Genomic DNA, 19,629 nt, shown 5'->3' with positions numbered 1-19,629 from the left:
CTCTTGGCTTATCTCTGTGTTCCTGAGCTTTCATAGAGGAGTTTATAAATTACCATTCCTAACCAATTGACCCAAAGCTGCCAGACCTGAGCCACTAGTGTTATTCCAGAAAGCTTTTGTTGTTTTGAATTAGAAGCTCATACTCTCCTGTTCCTTAACAGAGTTGAGCAATCATTTTCTGATTGGCTTTAAAATCTCTTCAAGTTTTTATAATATTTATTACTGAAATTTTATCACAAGTCTTAAGGTATTTTTAGAGTTTAGGGCCATGGCATGAAAGCGATGTTCAAGTTTGTTTTTGCTTTATTTCTTCATTTTTTAAAGTGTTTGGTTACTTTAGGCTGTGTTTTCATTTATTCAAGTTCATTGTAGTTCCCAAGTTGCCAGTACTTCCTTGGAGTCCTATTTTAGACCTTTTATTCTTCTTTCCTGTAAAGAGAAGTTCAGTAATTCATTATAACTTTATTTTTATGGATTGCTTTGATGACAAGTCAGATATATTCATGTTGATAAGAACAGAATATAGGCCAAAACCATAGCAGAAAAACCCAATGATGAAACAATTCTATAATCTTTCAAATTTTCTAGATTTTACCTAAAAAGACTTAGCAGGTGTGGTAGGACTAGAGCAGAGCTTACTAAACTACAACTAAATCTTCCCATATAGAAAAGGTTAGAAAATTAGTATCAGAACTGAATTTATAGCACTGGTGTGCTGGTAAATTTTAACAACTGGTTCTCCAGGGGACAGTTATACACAGCACACTTTAAAGTATAATCTGCATTATTAACATTTTCTCTACTTTCTTAACACAAAAAACAATACTTTTAGCCCTGATTTGTAGCTTTGCCAGTTTCTGAGGTGTAAATGCTCACACTGAAATTTTAACAGTTGGTTCTTAAGCACTGTCTGCTGGCTCCAGTACACCTTTGGCTTACAGCCTTCCTAATAGTATTTAGAAATTCACAAGGGAACGTCAACTCTGGGGCAAAGCAGCCTGTAAACATTGTATGTGAGTGATGCGACAGCAGCATTCTACTTTGCCCAGTGCTGCATAAGTTAAGCTCAGTTAAGACTCTGTGTCTGGTTGTCAGCAGTAAAGAGTAGTCTTGAATTTTTTTTTGACAGGAAGATCATTTTTGACAGAAAGACTGGGACAATTAGAAAGAGGTAGTTCCTGGAAATGCACTGTATTTATGAACTATTTCAGAGCCAAAGTACCAGGCCATTCATAGCTATTAATTTCACTCTTTTTCTCTGAACATGCCATGAATTCCTGATACAGATTGCAGCTCATCAGCATAATTCTTCAGAGAACATAGTATAGGACTGAGGAAGGAGGATATTAGCCTGGACAATTAGGAAATGGTCATGAACAGAATATACATTTTAAGACAGTGGTTTTAATGTTTAATGAGTTTTAGTATGTAAATTTTATAGTGGAAGAGGAAATAAGTTACAGGAACTAATAAATTTAATTATGGAAAAGGATAAAGTTGGTCTTTGCTGTGAAATATGCTATAATTCTGAAATCTCTTAAAGTGGCCTGTGAGGGAAGAAAAGAGGTCTAAGAACAAAATCTTTATAAATAAAGACTTGGGGTAACAATAGAATTCTGAGCCACAGAAAGAATGTGATCTTGTGATTTCAGGTGGAACCACTTGTTTATAAACTCTGTGCTTATATCATGACCAGGAGAAATTGGGCAATGATGAGTTTGCTCTATCACCAGCAGCCATATGCATCTTCTGTTCCCTATGATTACATGTAGTTTATTACAAAGATTATATTTATTCTAAGGACATCTTGTAGAATTTGTATTTCCCTGCCTCTTCTTCATAATGTTAAAAATCACAGTATAAACTAACTAAAGAGGAAGAATTTGGAGCATTATTAGCACTTTAGTGAAGTGATTAGACCACCATTGGCTTCTCCTAGGAGAAGTAGGAAAATGGTGTTATTAAATGTCTCTTACCTTCCACTTAATTTTCTGTATAAATCATGCTAATATTGTTAGTACCTCATGGAAGGGAACGCTATACATAACAATATGTTATACAAACCACGTATCTGAGAAATCCAACACACCAATTTTTTTTCAAATTGCTAGACCTGGATGTCTATGTTTATGTATGACTCATGATGTTATCACTATCACAATTCACTTTGTGGTTTCTCTTCAAGCACTTTGAAGAAAACTATTGGTATATATGCTTGAACTATACTTCCCCCTTCTAAGCAGTTCAAAGAATATTACTATTCAACAAAAATGCCATGTTGGAATGGTGTACTCCTATCTGTAAATGTTGGTGACTTATTCCTGTTTCTATTCCAAGAATATACTTTGCTGGGGCAGCTGGGTAGCTCAGAGGATTGAGAGTCAGGCCTAGAGACGAGAGGTCCTAGGTTAAAATCTGGCCTCAGACACTTCCCAGCTGTGTGACCCTGGGCAAGTCACTTGACAGCCATTGCCCACCCTTATCAATCTTCCACCTAGGAGCCAATACACAGAAGTTAAGGGTTAAAAAAAAAAAAAGAATATACTTTGCTAATCTTTCCAGCTGAAAGTTATTTTGTAGAATTGACTTAGATCAATTTACAAAGGTTTGTAACACAGAAATCTATCTTACTGATTGTAATTCATTTTACTTGAGCAAAATTTAAAATTATCCTTCCAACATAACTCATTTCTAGCCTTTTGTGGGTTCAAGTCTAAATTTGCTTGAACATTTTGCCATCATTTCTTTTTGAATTTTGCACAATTCTTTTTTTTTAAACCCTTAACTTCTGTGTATTGGCTCCTAGGTGGAAGAGTGGTAAGAGTGGGCAATGGGGGTCAAGTGACTTGCCCAGGGTCACATAGCTGGGAAGTGTCTGAGACTGGATTTGAACCTAGGACCTCCTGTCTCTAGGCCTGACTCTCAATCCACTGAGCTACCCAGCTGCCCCCACAATTCTTTTTTTTTTAATTACAAGGTAATTGTTTTATTGCTCCCTTCTTATTATAAAGTTAGTTGCTATCAATAAGCAGTCTTAGATGCCTATAGTGTATCTTTTTTCCATATGCATGTTATGAGGAATTTTAGTCCTTTTTTTAAAATTAGGAAGCAGCATTTTACTTCCTTCATTTTACTTTCTCCTGTGAGACAAATAGCTACCAAAATGCATATAATTGCTTTTTCTTTATCCTTTCCTTCCTCCTCTTTCTTTTTCATTTCCATTTTTTCCTTTCCTTTTAAAAATATAATGAAAAAATAAAAACTCGTTTTTCAAATCAACCGATTAGGTTCTCTTTGAAAGTCACTGTTCCTGACTGATTGGGTACCTTATTTATCCATTAGTCAATAAGTATTTATTAAGTACCTACTATGTGTCAGGCACTGTATTAATCACTGAGGATACAAAGAAAAGTAAAATGCAGTCCTCCTTATCAAAGAGCTTATAATCTAATGAGAGAGACAGTATGGAAACAACTATGTTCAAACATATATGTATATTGTACATATAAGGAAAAGCTGGAAGTAATCAACAGAGGGAAGCACTGAGAGACCAGGAAAGAGTCTTGAAGAAGGTGGGATTTAAATGGGAATTTGAAAGAAGCAAGGGGAGTCAGGAAGTAGAGTTGAGGGAAGATATTCCGTGCATGGGGAATAGCCACTGAAAATGCCTGGAGTTGGGAAATGGAATGTCTTGTTTGAGGAATAGCAAGGGGGCCAATGCCAATGGATTGCAGAGTTCATGGAAGGAATGTGAGATATAAGAAGTCTGGAAAGGTGGGAGTGGTGTATGCCAATGAAAGGCTTTGAATGCCCAACAGAGGATTTTTGCATTTAATCCTAGAGGTGATAGGAAGCCTCTGAGTTTATTTTCAGACTCTTTTATATTTCCCATAATGCAATTTGAACTATTTAAGGTAAGAGAAGATACCTTTTTATTTGGATCTCATTTAATTTATGGGTACTGTCTTCATTGATACTCTTCCCCTTCCCCCTAAACTTTGTACCTTCTGCGGTTCGTATCTTTATCTTTCCACTAGACCTAAATAGTAGATTTGTACCCATTGTGATAGATAGATAGATAGATAGATAGATAGATAGATAGATAGATAGATAGATAGATAGATAGATAGAGTGTTTATTAGGTGATTACTATAAGCCAAGCACTGAGAGTTCAAATATAAGCAAGAGTCCTTGCCCTTAAGGAACTTAGATTCCGATAAAGGAAAGACAACACATGGAAGAGAGATATGAAGAGGAAGAAGCATCCTAGAAGCTTGAGTCCCAATAAAATAAAGCAAAAGCTCACCTCTCTGAACTGAAGGACCTAGGGTCCTAGCTCCTAGTTACCAGTGGGGAAAAAGTTATAGTGTTAGTCCTCATAGAGAAGGCACAGTTGGCATGTGAAGTGGGCTAGGAAATGAGTAGTGACACCTCATATACTTACATACACATACATCCCAGCCTGACCATTAAGGTGGAAAGGTAAGATTTTTATTTGGCAGTTTATTAAATTGAAGCTTAATAAGACCTTCTTGTTTGATTTATTTCATCTTATGTCTATGTTATCTGACAAAATGCCATTTTATGCTTGCTTTAGCTGTACGTCTCTTCAGAGAGTCGCTTTAACACTTTGGCAGAGTTGGTTCATCACCATTCAACAGTGGCAGATGGATTGATCACCACTCTGCATTACCCAGCTCCCAAGAGAAACAAACCCACCATATATGGAGTGTCTCCTAACTATGATAAGTGGGAGATTGAGAGGACAGACATTACCATGAAGCACAAACTTGGAGGAGGACAGTATGGAGAAGTGTATGAAGGTGTATGGAAAAAATATAGCCTAACTGTGGCTGTGAAAACCTTGAAGGTAAGTAACTGGTATGGAGCATACTTTTACTATATATTTTATATATACAGTGAATAGAATAGCTGCTAATGGTGTGCAACTTAAACATGGTTAGTTACTTTATTAAATAATGAAAAGCAAGAGAGTCAGAATTTGGGCCTTCTGTGAATAAGTCCAAGTTTGTAAGTTAGTTTCCTCTAGGCAGTTTGTTCATTTCAGTTCTTCTAGTTATTACGTTTCTGGGTAATGATTGAATTACCTAGTTTTTTTTTGTTTTTTGTTTTTTGTTTTTTTAACCCTTGTATTTTGGTGTATTATCTCATAGGTGGAAGAGTGGTAAGGGTGGGCAATGGGGGTCAAGTGACTTGCCCAGGGTCACACAGCTGGGAAGTGGCTGAGGCTGGGTTTGAACCTAGGACCTCCTGTCTCTAGGCCTGACTCTCACTCCACTGAGCTACCCAGCTGCCCTGAATTACCTAGTTTTAATGTACTGTTACATATGGATAGAGATGAGAATGGCTAAGATTGTTGGGTATAATAGGATTAAGTTATTTTACTTAATCATTCAATCAATTATCATTTAAGCTTTTACTGTAGTTTCAGTTATTGTGCTAAGTGTTGGGGATTTAAAGAAAGGCAAAAAAGAAAACCATTCCCTGCTCTCAAGGAGTTCATAGTTTAATGTGGGAAACAAGATGAAAAAAACAGCTATGTACAAAGTACAGATGGGGCAGCTGGGTGGCTCAGTGGATTGAGAGCCAGGCCTAGAGACGGGAGGTCCTAGGTTCAAGTCCGGCCTCAGACACTTCCAGCTGTGTGACCTTGGGCAAGTCACTTGACCCCTATTGCCCACCCTTACCACTCCTGGGCCAAGGACGGTCTCTAGCCCGGATGAAAAAGGAGGAGGGTTGGGCGTGGGGCTAGCAACCCCACCCTGTAAAAACTACACCTGCTAAAGAAACTGCAACCTAAAGTAGGGGCAGCTGGGCTAGCTCAGTGGATTGAGAGCCTGGCCTAGAGACGAAAGGTCCTAGGTTCAAACCCGGGCTCAGACACTTCCCAGCTGGGTAACCCTGAGCGACTGTGTGACCCATTGCCTACTGGTTGTGGCCCTATGCTCGTAGAATGGAGTCCCAGGATAAAAAAAAAAAAAAAAAGTACAGATAAGATCATTTGGACATAGTCTCAAGGGGAAGCCTCTAAGATTAAGGACAACTGGAAAAGGCAGAAGGTGAACCTTTAGCTGAGACTTGAAGGAAGTCGCAGGAGCCAAGAGGCAAAGATGAGGAAGGAAAGCATTCAAGACAGCTAGTTCCAGACATGGGAAAACAATCAGAATTGGCACATGCCATGTTTGAACTCCAGAAGGAGTTCAGTGTCACTGCATGACAGAGTTCATGGAGGAGAATAAGGTGGGAGAAGACTATAAAATAGGAGGAGGCCAGGTGATGAAGTACTTTGAATTGCCAAATAGAGGTTTTAATCTTGGCAGTGATAGGGAACCACCAGAGTTAATTTGATGAAAGGTTGGAGTTATGTGACATTTTTGGACCTGTGCTTTAGAAAGATTAATCTGAGTTGATTAAAGGATGGATTAGAGTGGGGAGAGACTTGAGGCAAGGAGACCGACTAGAAAGCTGCTGCAGTTCAGCTATGACATGATACTGTGAGGGTAGCAGTGTCATCAGGATGAGCCACATTTCAATAAGTTCAAGAAGAGGGATGGAATGAGAAAAGAACAGGATTGAGGATTGGTATCTATTGAGCAGACATTCCAGAAAGCTCAGTGGAAGGGTTGGGTAACTTTAGATTGAGAGCTCGAAAATGAGAATTGGGTTGAGGAAGATGGAAATCATTAGTGGGGTTTGGAGAATGGAGTTTGAATTAGGGTTTTGGAATCACTGGGATGGGATGGCTTTTACAGGGTGAAACAATGTTAATTGACTCACAAAAAAGAACAATATAGAAATATATTATACATGATAATACATGTCTAACGCACATCGAATTGCCTGCCAGCACTGTGAGAGGAAGGCAAGAGAGGGAGGGAGATAAGTTCAGTCATATAACTTAGGAAAACTTGTGTGGACATTTTTTATAACATGTAATTGGTAGTAAATAAGTAAATTAATTTTTTAAAAAGAATTTTAAAAAATGTTAATTGTTGAAAAATGAGTTTAAGTAGGTTATAATTATCCATAAAGGCCTGGACTTTGGATGAAATTTTACCAGGACATGAAGACTGAGCAGCTGTGTGTGTGTCTTTCAGCCCAACCTTAAGTAACTTTTAGAAAGCAATATTTACTAGGTGGGGTACAATAATAATTGTTGGTACAAAACATTTCCCCCAAATCTGTGAAATAGGGAAAGGGAGATGTGAGATTAAAGAGCACATCGGCAAAGGAATCACAGCTTCTATTTTTTTTTCCTATTTTTTTTTCCATTCATGGAGTGATCAAGGAATTCCTCATAAGCATGATAAATTCTCTTTGAACTCTTCACTACCAGTGTAGCTACCACTGCTGTCAGTTGGTACTAGGTACAATTTTTTTTGTAAGTTCTTTGGGAATTATGAATTCAGCTAAATGCGGGTAATTAGGAGACTGTTTACTCTTGAGATTTCAGAAGGAAAAAACTTTTCTGAATTGGAATCTTTCATAAGTTATTCTAAGTAGCCTGTATTACCTTCTTTGAAAGTGAGCTGCCAAAGGTATCTCCAAATAGTGCCTCTCTCCCCTTAGAGACATGGTAAGATTATATTAAAGCCACATGATACAAGAGACTTTAATGACTGAAATGATCCTCACACTTCCTTACCAGCTATGATTTTAGCCTTTTAGAATAATGCTTAGCATTTGTGATTTCCAGAGGTTAATACTTTCTTTTGAAGTTCTTTGACATAGCAAGGCCCCAAAGGAAAGATTTTTAATTTTCAACTTAACTCCTTCAAAGTGCAGAGCTCTTAAAGCCCCTTCCAATTCTACATCTTGTAATTGTATAGCTTTCCCTGGAACTAGACTGTCCCCTAGTGTCGACCAGCATTATTTTCTGATTTCTTTGTGGTTCTGTTGAATTACCAAGAAAATGGAAAGAGCCAGTTCTTTTGGTAGGTACAAGTGGAAAAAAAGCTGAAACATCCAACTACTAATTCATGAAATAGAAAGAAATTAGTGTAAAAATTAGTTATTGAAAATCAATATTGAAAGGAACTTCAAACACCATCTAACCTTATTTTCATATGAGGAAACTGAGGCACAAAGCAGGCAAATCAAGTGACTCCTCTGGGACCTACAAAAACCAGGGGAAAGTTGTGACAGACTTGGAAATAGAATACAGGTTTCTTGCCTGGAATTTCAGTGTTCTTTTTGCCATACTCTACTGCCTCTTAGTGTTAATCTTTCTCAAAAGAACCTCTGATAAAACTGGTTAAAGTGAGTTATTGGTCCACCAGAAAGAACCTTAGAGGGGGCAGCTGGGTAGCTCAGTGGCTTGAGAGCCAGGCCTAGAGATGGGGGGTCCTAGGTTCAAATCTGGCCTCAGATACTTCCCAGCTGTGTGACCCTGGGCAAGTCACTTGACCCCCATTGCCTACCCTTACCACTCTTCTGCCTTGGAGCCAAAACACAATATTGACTACAAGATGGAAGGTAAGGGTTTTAATAAAAAAAAAAAAGAAAGAACCTTAGAAATCATTGAATCTAGTTCTCTCATTTTATAATGAGGAAACCGAATCCTAGAAATGTTAACTAATACCAATTTTGTTGACCTAGAATTCAGAGGTGAATTCTTGGCATTAGGAAACACTGTCACATTCTAATCAACAAAGGAGGGGGGGATTTATCAAGGGAGATGGGTTCTTAGAATAGAAGAAGCCCTCAGATGATTCTGCTACTCTTTCAGGAAATGGACACAATGTGTCAGCTATACCCTAGAAGTCAGCCGAGAATTGTGATGGCGAACCTATGGCACATGTGCCAAAGATGGCACACAGAGACCACTCAATGGGCATGTGTGCTGTCCCTGGTACAGTTAGTTTCTAGAAAGACAGAGGGACTCTGGTGGAGCTGCTCCTTTCCCCCTCTCCACCGTGCCTCCCCTGAGTGGAGCACTCAAGCCACTCTCCTACCTTTCTCCCTCCCTTGTCTGGGGTCAGGGTGGGCCATGGCATGTGGTCTCTAAAAGGTTCATTGTCACTGGCCTAGAATATCAACAGAGAATTTCCTTCCCTATCCTCAGCTGACAGATCCAAACTAGGAGATAAGCTTGCTTACTATTCATTTTTTCTTTACTTTTCATAGGCCTCTGGTTACTAGACTAAATTAGAGGCTACCAGAGGTGGGTCACAAGGATGATGAGGGAACTTGAGATTACACTATATGAAAATCATTTCAATGAACTGAGGAGGACCCAGAATAGAAAAGGCTGGAAATATAGTTCCTTGGAATTGAAAGAGGGAGCATGATGGCATTGCTGGGGATAGAGGCGGTTGGTTCCTGACAGATTAGACTATGTCTATTCTGGATAGGTGATTTTCAATAAGGAAGAATGTTAAAAAATTAGGTGCTAAGATAGCACCTAATCTTAGAAGCAAAGATTGATTCTGATGTGGAAGACACCCCATAAGGAAGAGATTCCCTGGTCTTGGTTTAAGGGTGGTGTCTGGTTGGGACAGAGTTGACTTATGCAAGTTTAAAGTCTCTTTCGGTTTACCCATGATACTTATACAAAGTCTTTCCAGTTGGCCCACTGAAAAATTAGTCTTTGAGCTTGGTTAGCCAAAGTCTTAAATCTCAATTTGTGGCCTTCAACGCTAGATACCTTGGACATTGAAAGTATCTGGAAAATCAAGCACTTGAGTTGACAGGGAAAGTGGTATGACCAGAAGTAGCAGACTCACCTCCCAAAGCAGCTTTTTACAATCCCCAGGATTGGACTAGAGCCTGAAGACAGGAAAGAAGGGGGAGTCTTTTGAGAGTATCAACTTTAGCTATTTCATATATTTAATTCCCACTAGCTACTGACTTAGATTTGTTGGGTAGATCACTTAGAGATGTGACCATACATGCCATGTGCTTCATACTTGGAGTATTTACAAAAAGGCCTACCAGGCAGTGTTTGTCTTTTACTTGTAGAGTATTCTTAGAGAAAGGGATACTGTGAGTTGTGGAAGGTGGGAGACAGCTATTGAGGAGTTGGGGTGGGGCGGCTACAAAGGGATAATGGGTCTTGGAAGAAAGAAACACTTGACCTTTAGGTTCCCTTATTAGAATTGGGGACATCTATTGAATAAGCACTCCTATATATGGTTGAAGAAGAGTGGAGGTAAGGCATGATGAGAGGCCAAGATATTTAAAGGAATTGGGGGGAAAGGGAAGGGAATAAGAATTTATCGTCTATTATGTGCCAGGCCTTGTCCTAAGTGCTTTACAAAATATTATTTCATTTGATCCTCAATTCTGTGAGGTAAGTGCCACTTATGATCCTCATTTTATAGCTAGGGAAATGGAGGCAAACATGTAGCTTGCTTAGGGTCACAGAACTATTAAGTGTCTAAGGCTGGATTCGAAGTCAAATCTTCCTGGGTCTAGGTCTTGTGTTCTATCCCCTGGATCACCTGGCTGCATCTAATATGTTAGCCTGGTCCTAAACTGACTAAACTGAAAAGAAAAGATGACATGGAATTCCTTAGACAATAATAACAAGGATTTTGACTGGTAGGAAGAAAGATGAGTCTATGAGTCAGCTTGGCATAGTGGGTAGATGAATGAATGAAAGAACGAATAAGCATTTAAGCAAATTTGTTGTGTGCCAAGTTCTGTGAGAAGCAATAGGGATATAAATATGAGCGAGTAAGATAGCCCCTGTCCTCCGGACTGTTATGTTCTAGTTGGGAAGAAAATATGTACAGGACAGTGGTGGCCATGAAGGAGGGTCTGGGACAAGTAAGTCATCAAGAAGAGTGATTGGACCAATATAGATTTGATTGATATGTCCTCACAAGAAATTGTAGCATTAATTTTATTACTATTTGCATAGTTAGAATTAGAAAGGGAAGATAGAAGGAGAGGACACTGGTATTTTGTTGCATAGTATGGAAATGGCCAGAAAATGTTGTAAAGATTCTGATACCCTTACAGTTAAGGTAAAATGCTGGCTGGAGTACTAGACATAGGTTCTAGGAGACTTCAAACCTCAGACACTAGTTGTGTGAATATGAGTAAGGCTCTTGGCCTCTCTGAGGCCCTCAAACTTCTCCATATGTATAATGAGGATAACAATAGCACCAGCTTCACTTAGTTGTAAAGATCAAGTGAAATAATGTATGCAGAGCACTTTGAAAACCTTAAATTGCTTTATAAATGTCAGCTATCATCTTTGTGTCTTTGCTGAATGGTGATAAGCAAAGGGAAGTCTGAAAGTGTCAAGCACTATCCCAGCTCTTCTTTGTGGTTTCTTTTTGAGGGTATGAGAGAAGGAACAGTCAGCCTTGGAGAAAGTTCCCAAAATGTGATATCTTCAGGGAAAAAAGCTGAGTTTCAGTTAAAAGAAGAGAGTGGATAGAATGTGAGGTCTGTGATAAAGAGAAATTTAACAGTTTGAGACACATTTTGGACAAGGAAGACAGAGACCAGAGGGTCTAACGGCAAAAGCTGGACTCAGTATGAATGAAAGTAGAGCCAGAGAACAGATTTTTCAATTTGGTAGAGAACAACTCTAAATTAGAGGAAAAGGAGTTAAGGATTATTTATTTATCAGGAAATAGTAACTGTTATAATCATGGATAAACCTTTATTAAAAGCACACTCTAGGCAGTGTGCTGTTCCATTCTAGATATTACCAATATAGACAGTTTTTGTGCTCAGAGTTTACTACAGGGGAGAAGGGGAAAGTAGTGCCAGACACATGCCACCTTCACTTGCAATTATCTTAGCTGTCCTTCCCAGGGTGTGCTCTTCCCAGGCCAGATATCATTATGAGGGAAGTCCACCCTGTGAACCCAGAGTGGCAATCTAGAGCTAGGCTAGGGAATTAGGCAGGTTGGTCAGGTGACTGGTGCTTTGTTGGAGGAAAGAAGGCAAAGATAGTGGTTGAACTCTAGCTAGTATTCAAGTTTGGCTGAAAATGCAAGAATTTAGGGAAATGTTCTGAAATATGGCTGGAAAGGTAGGTTAAAGCCAGATTGTGGCCAGACTTGAATGCAGGCTAAGGTGTTTGTAGTTTATCATAGAAAGAACCAGGATAGAACTGGCATAAAGAAGATAATTTTGGCAGTTGAATAAAAAGTGGATTGAAGAAGGGGAGATACTGGAAGCAGACAGACCAGTTAAGAAACTGTTATATTGACAAAGTTCAATCCTCTTTTATGCTAAAACAGTATAAAATATAGGCATAAGGGAATGTTAATATCATAAAAAGCATGTCTGAAATGCATTTTATGCAATGAAGATACACTAGAATCTTTCCTAATAAATATGGGAGGGAAACAAAGATGACTACTCTCCCCACTATAATTTGATATAGTTCTGGAAATACTAACATCAGTAAGACAAGAGAAAGAAATCTAAAGTATAATGATAGAGAAAGAGGTGATAGATCTATACCTATCTCTGTTGCTATAGCAGTATACTTATAAAATCCTACAGTATCAGTAAAGATACTCATTGAGACAATTGCTTCAGTAAAGTGGCAAGGCTACAAAATTAGCCTTCAAAAATCAACAGCATTTCTATATAATAATAACAAAACATACAAAGAAACAATAATAGAAAGGGAACTTTCATTCCAAATAATTACAAAATGTATGAAGTATCTGAGGATGGGCCTACCAAAACACACAAAAGACTTAAATAGATTAAATTACAAAGCACTCCTTAAAAAAATAAAGAAAAACTTTAAAGAATATCCAGTGCTCCTGGCTAGGCAATGCCAATATAATAAAAATGACAGTTCCTCCCAAGAAATTGTAGCAAAATTAATCAATACTTTTAATGCTATACTGTCAAATTACAAAGTGAATATCTTATAGATAAAATTAAACAAAAGATGTATAATATTAAGGAAAACGATAAAAAGAAGTAGTAAGGAAGGGAGAATAATACTTCTAGATTACAAATTATATTATGATAAAGTATCCATCAAAACTCTTTGGTATTGATTAAAAAACCAAGAGACAAATCAATGAAACAGACTGGGCAAGAGAGAATCAGAAATCTTAGAACCCAGTAACCCAGTGCTTGAAAAAGTGAGAAAACATAAATTACTTAGGGGGAAAAAACTCCTTATTTGATAAAAAATAAAAACCAAAACTTCTGGGAAAACTGGAAAGCAGGTTAGTAGGAATTAGATGTATACCAACAGCTTATATCAGTGGCGGTGAACCTTTTAGAGACCACACGCCGTGTCGTCTGTCCCCCCCCTCCTCCCAACTGTGTGCCATGCCCTATCCCCCAGAGACCAAGACGTGTGCCCCTCTTCCCCTTCTCCCTCCCACCCCTACATTCAGAGGCCAGGACCAGGCTCCTAGGTAGCTTGCACCTTGGGGGGTAGGGAAGCTGCCTCCTGCTGCCACAGGGACCCACCACTGCATCCAGCTGTGCTGGGGGCTGAGCAAGGAGGCCAAATGAGGGGGCCACTGCTGGGCTTCCCTCAGCTGGAGAAGACTAGTATGGTCAGGAAGGTAGGGGAAGGATGAGAGGAGGTGGCTTCTTATTACAATATGGGGTGCATGTCCTTGTTGAGACCAATTCAAATGTAGCCCCACATGGCTTCCAGGGAAGGAAAGAACAAAAGTAGAGCTTTTAGAAAGGAAAAAAAGAGAGAGGCCAATCCTGGTGGCAGGAAAGGAGACTTTCCTGCTTCCCCCCCTACATCCCCTATCCCAGCCAGGGGAGGGAGAAAGGAAGGTGTGGACTGAGCACTCTGCTCAGGGGAGGGAGTAGATATAGAGGGGTGGTGAGGTAAGGTGGAGAGGGGGAAGGGAGCAGCTCCACTGAGTCCCTCTGCCTTTCTAGTAATTAACTGTTCTGGGAGTAGTGCATGTACCCACAGAGAGGTCTCCACATGCCATCTTTGGCACATGTATAGGTTCACCATCATGGGCTTATACCATATGGCACAATACATTCTCAATGGATATGCAACCTTAATATTAAAGAGAACAAAACTAGAAGAGAAATGGCTCTAGATCTCCCACAGCTATATGTAGGAGATGTATTTTTTAAGACTATTTTAATCTTATTTTTTCTCAGTTATATGTAAAAACAATTTTTGATTTTTTAAATATTTTTTGAGTTCCAAAATCTTTTCCTTCCCTCTCCCTTACTTAAGAAATTAAATACTTTGACATCGATTATACATGTTCAGTCATGCAAAGGATGTTTCCATCCTAGCCATGTTGCAAAAGAGAACATAGACCAAAAAATATCCAAGAAAATTTAAGTAAAAAAAAGCATGCTTCAATCTGCATTCAGACTCTCCCTCAGTTCTTTCTCTGGAGGTAGATAGCATTTTTCATCATGAGTCCTTCAGAATTGTTTTGGATGATTGTACTGTTGAGAATAACTAAGTCATTCACAGTTATACAACATTGCTATTACTGTGTACAATGATCTCCTGGCTCTGCTCAGTTCACTTTTCATTTCACCCATAAGCCCTAGGAGATATATTCTTAACCAAACAAGATATAGTTGCAATTACAAAAGATAAATTAGATAACTTTGATTATTTGAAATTGAAAAGCTTCTGCACAAACAAAATTAACTTACATCTAGATTAAGAAGAAAAGTGGTCAAAAGGGAAAAGTCTTTGTATCAGATTTCTTGGATGGGGTTTAGTATCCAAGCTCGCTCTCTCTCTCTCTCTCTCTCTCTCTCTCTCTCTCTCTCTGTGTGTGTGTGTATAGACTAATAACCATTCCCCAAAAGAATAAGTGGCCAAAACATATGAACAAATAGTTCTCAGAAGAACAACAAATTATTTACAACCATATAAAAGTGCTCCAAATCTCTTATATTAAGAAAAATGCAAATCAAAATCTCATACCCTTCAGATTGACAAAAATAACCCCAAAAGGCCAGTAGTTAGTGTTGGAGGGGTTGTGGAGTGATAGATAGGCAGGCACACTGATGCATTATTGATAGAGCAGTAAAATGAGTCAACAATCAAAAATCATGACAAAAATCAGCATTTTATTTGTTAATATCAGAAATGGGAAAATGTTATAAGCAAAAAATTTATATTGAAAATAAAATTAAAATACATTAAATATTGATCGTTTATGAATACTGTAGGATTTAGAATTCAATAAATATGATTTTTAAATAATTTATTTCAATTTTTTAAATTTTCAGTTCTAAGCTCTCTCCATTCCTCCCTCCCTCCCTCCCTGACCCATTGAGAAGGCACAAAATGATACCCATTATACATATATGAAGTCATGTGAAACATTTTCATGTTAGCCAAATATAACCATTTTGAAAAGCAATTTGGAATTATGCAAATAAAATGACTAAAATGTCTATATTCTTTGAACTATAACTGGTTCTGGAGTCTCCATTATTGGAATTTTAACCCAAGGAAGCTATGAATGAGAAGGAAGTCTCCAAATACTCTAAAATGTTAATAGTAGCACTTTTTGTGATATCTAAGAATTGGAAATGGAGTAGATGTCTGTCAACTTGAGAATGGCTAAACAAATTGTGGTGCATAAATAGAATGGAATATTACTGTTCTGAAAAAAAATTCCATGTGTGAGACAGCTAGATGACTCATTGGATAGAGTTGGGAGGACCTGAGTTCAAATGTGGTCTCAGATAATTCTTAGCTGTGTGACCCTGGGCAAGTCACTTAAACCTATTTGCCTCACCCTTACCCTTCTGTCTTAGAGTTGCTACTAAGGCAGAAAGTAAGGGGAAAGAAAGAAGGAAGGAATGAAGAAAGGAAGAAATAATATGGTTGATGAATACAAAGAAGCATGGATAGATCTACATGAAATGTTGCAGAAGGAAGTATTTAAGCAGAATCAAACTCTGTCGCCGTTAATATACACAGTAACCAGCTCCAACAGTGTAAAAGGAGAGTGATACACTAAAAAAATCAAAAGTGAATGTAACAAAATTACAAAGTTCAAACAGGATTCAAATAAAAAGATACATGAAGATACTCCCAATGTACCCCTTTTTAGAAGTGAGAGATCCACAGATATTACACATTTCATGTCTTTTCAGACATGTATACTTTTTGAATGTATTGGATAGTCATGCTGATTTTTCCTCCTCTCTAAAAGCTGCAATTTTTGAAAATAGGATGACTCTGGGTGGGATATTTGGAATAACTATGAAGATGTAAGAAACAGAAGTCTTCAATAAAAACTTTTTTAAAGAAGCTATTACAACAATGTAGATGATAGATGATGAAGGTATAAATGGAGAGAATGGGAGAGCTGCAAAATATATTGTGGATTCTGACCTGAAAGGATGTGGCAACAAAGCGGGTGGGATAGGGGGACAGAAGTGGGAAGGAGGTGAGTGGAGAGGGAAATGCTAAGTATATGATTCCAAAGTTATGAATATGGGTAACCGGCTTAAGAGAAAGAGGGGAATTAGGAAGAGGGATGTTTTGGGGGACATTTTGATCATATTTAATTTGAAATGCTGCTGCTATATCTAATTGGAGTATATAGCTAGTGCTTAGAAGTCTGGGACTGGAGTTCAGGACATTTAGGCTGATTACATAAATTTGAGATTAGAGATAATTAAGTCTATTGGAGAAAATTCCTGAGAGAGAGTCTAAGGAGAAACAGTTCCAGGACAGAATCTTGGGAGACATCCATGTTTAAGGATGGGAGAAGAAAAACTCTAGTAAAGAACTTCAAGGAGGATTGGTTAGACAGGAAGGTAGGAGAACTATGGGAGAGCAGTGACATCGAATCTATGAAAAGGAAGATTATTCTAAAGGAGAAGAGTGGTCAGCAGTGTCATAAGTTGCAAAGTGGTTAAGGAGAATGAGAAATTTTAAAAGACTATCTTCACAATTAGCAAATAATTGCTAATTGCTAAGCCAAATTGTAAGTGATTGGTGAGGAACTGATTGCTGCACTTTTATTAGATCATTATTAATAAATGACTATTTTCTGGTATATCATGCATGTGCAAAATGGACTGTTTACTTCTTTGTTTTGGAATAAGATTAAACCCAATATTTTAAATCAGCAAATTAGCATTTATTAAATGCCTACTTTGTATCAGACTCCATAGTGCCCTTAGGGAGCTTATAATTCATTGAAGGAAAAAACTGTAGATATGAAATAATAGAGACATTAGACATAACTAGGACATTCAGGAAAGACCTTATATATAAGGTGGCAGTTGAGCTGAGTTTCAAGAGAAACTCAGGATTCCATAAGGTAGAAGTGAAGAGTTGGTGAATTCAAGATGCAAAAGCATGGAGATGGGAGTTGAAGTATGTGAGGAACCATAAGAAGGCCAGTTGGGCTTGTAAAAGGGCTGTAAATGCCAAACATACTTTGGCAGCCACACGAAGGTCAGATTAGAGAGGGAAGAGATTTGAGGTAGGGAGACCAGTTAGGAGACTATTGAAGTCATCTAAGTGAAAAGTGAAGAGGACTCTGAACTAGGGTGGTTGTGGAGTAGAGAGGACGTGGATGCAAGAGATGTTATGCAATTAGAAACATTAAGATATGGCAATTTACTCTCTCTCTAAGGTGAAGGAAAGTGAGGAGTTGGGCATGGTGGAATTTTTTTATATAGCAACAACAGAGTTATAACAACAGGCTCATTAATTTTGCCTCTACTCATCCGAATTTGTGAACAGGAGCTAGATTTAAGTTTACTTTTGCACTATCAGTGAGGAAAAGGTTTGGTCTAAGAGAACAAATTGTTTTCGAGTACAGGAAATCCCCAGTTTATAAATGAATCATGTTCCAAAAAATTCATTGGAAATTGGAACACACTTTCTCATATAAGCAAACTAATAAATCATGGACTCTTAGAGATGGAAGAGATTTATGAGATAATGTTATTCATTCACCTTTTCTGGTGACGAAACTTGGAGGTTTAAGTTTTTAATCCAACTTATAAAAGTCTAGTTAGCATATAATATAACTAAACTCTACATTTGTTATGAAAAATGGTACACAATAATATTGTTGTAGTACTAGCAATTAAACAAAGTAGAAAAACAATAAAATTGAGTAAATGGTTTTAAGTTTTACCTTGTTAATAACTATGGGGAAGTAGGCTTAGAGAAAGAATTGAGTTATTTTGGGATTCTAAAAGTTCTTTCCGGAGCTGTAATGATTAATGGCCCTGGTTCTGAAGTCTCTTCTCTCTCTCTCTCTCTCTCTCTCTCTCTCTCTCTCTCTCTCTCTCTGTCTCTGTCTCTCTCTCTCTCTCTCTCTGTCTCTCTCTCTCTCTCTCTCTGTCTCTCTCTCTCTCTCTCTGTCTCTCTCTCTCTCTCTCTCTCTCTCTCTCTCTCTTCTCTCTCTCCCCCTACTTCCTTCTTTCCCTCCCCTTATCCCTATCCCTCTTCTCCTCTCCTTCGAATCAATACTGTATTTTGGTTCCAAGGTAGAAGAGAAGAGCTAGTCAGTGGGAGTTAAGTGATTTGCCCCAGATCACATAGCTAGGTATTGTCTGAGGCCAGATTTCAATACAGGACTTCCCATCTCTGGGCCTGACTTCTATTCACTGAACCACCTAGCTGTCCCACAAATATCACTTTCAAATAAATGTCTTTCTTTTAAAAAAAATTGTATTGATGTTTTTTGTTTTTATATCATATTTCCTTATTTCTTATTTTTTTTAACTCTCTGTCCTAGTAACAGCTCTAAGACAAGAGGGCAAAGGCTAGGCAAGTAGGATTAAGTGACTTTCTCAGGGTTAACTGGCTAGGAAGTGTCTAAGGCCAGAATTGAATTCAGCTTCTCCCAACTTCAGGTCTGACACTATCCACTTTATTTCTGAATGTAGCTTTCTGTTACCTTGTTACAAATGCAACAAAACCAACACTTGGAATGTCGCTGATAGTATATGAAATGTTTCATAACATTTTTCAGCTTCTCTACATTGTTGCTACCTTTGTGTTCTCGTCTGGCCTTTCTTTGCCTCAGTGTCTTTATCTGTAAAATGAGGTTAAATTACATTACATTACATTACATTACATTACATTACATTACATTATATTATATTATATTATATTATATTATATTTTTAAGGTCTCTTAGCTCACAAATATTATGAGAAGGATAAGAAAGGAAAAATGTTAAGGAAGAGTTCTTTAGTGAGAGAAATTATCTGAAGTGGAGTAACTGAACTGTGAGCAATGAAAAGGAAAGAAGGTTGGAAGTAGAAGTGAAAATATGGTCTTTATACTGCTTCCTCCTCCCTTCTCTTAAAAAAACCAGTAGTTTTGAGGTCAGGCAGTTCTACACATTGAACATCAGGTGGCACCATTAGGCCAGGTCAACTTGGTTCCAGGAAAAAAGAGGAGGAGGTTAGTTAGGTGGAGGCAGTGTATGCCACATTCTGAAAATTATTTTTATATCTTTTTTGAAGAATCAAATTTTCATTTAAATGAACATGTTTCTTACTGATCACTTTTATGCATTCATAGGATCATAGATTTGGAGTTGGAAGGAATATCAGTAGTGACTAAGCCCCTTATTTTGTTTTTTTGTTTTTATTTTTATTTTTTTTAAACCCTTAACTTCTGTGTATTGGCTCCTAGGTGGAAGAGTGGTAAGGGTGGGCAATGGGGGTCAA

At 38.0% G+C, this 19,629-nt stretch overlaps 1 protein-coding gene across 2 annotated transcripts in view; it reads left to right on the top strand.

Annotated features, from left to right (window-relative positions):
* ABL1 (ABL proto-oncogene 1, non-receptor tyrosine kinase) overlaps nt 1-19,629 on the top strand; it is a 209,203-nt gene that overhangs the window by 163,708 nt on the left and 25,866 nt on the right. For both annotated transcript variants that reach the window (XM_044663977.1, XM_044663978.1), the window contains exon 4: nt 4,598-4,870. In XM_044663977.1, the coding sequence (XP_044519912.1) occupies nt 4,598-4,870 (273 nt within the window). The remainder of the gene's footprint in view (nt 1-4,597; nt 4,871-19,629) is intronic.

This window comes from Gracilinanus agilis, chromosome 2, assembly GCF_016433145.1.
Source record: "Gracilinanus agilis isolate LMUSP501 chromosome 2, AgileGrace, whole genome shotgun sequence".
Taxonomy (NCBI): Eukaryota; Metazoa; Chordata; class Mammalia; order Didelphimorphia; family Didelphidae; genus Gracilinanus; species Gracilinanus agilis.
Note: the sequence above shows the minus strand (reverse complement) of the source record. Positions and strands in the feature narration are given on the sequence as shown.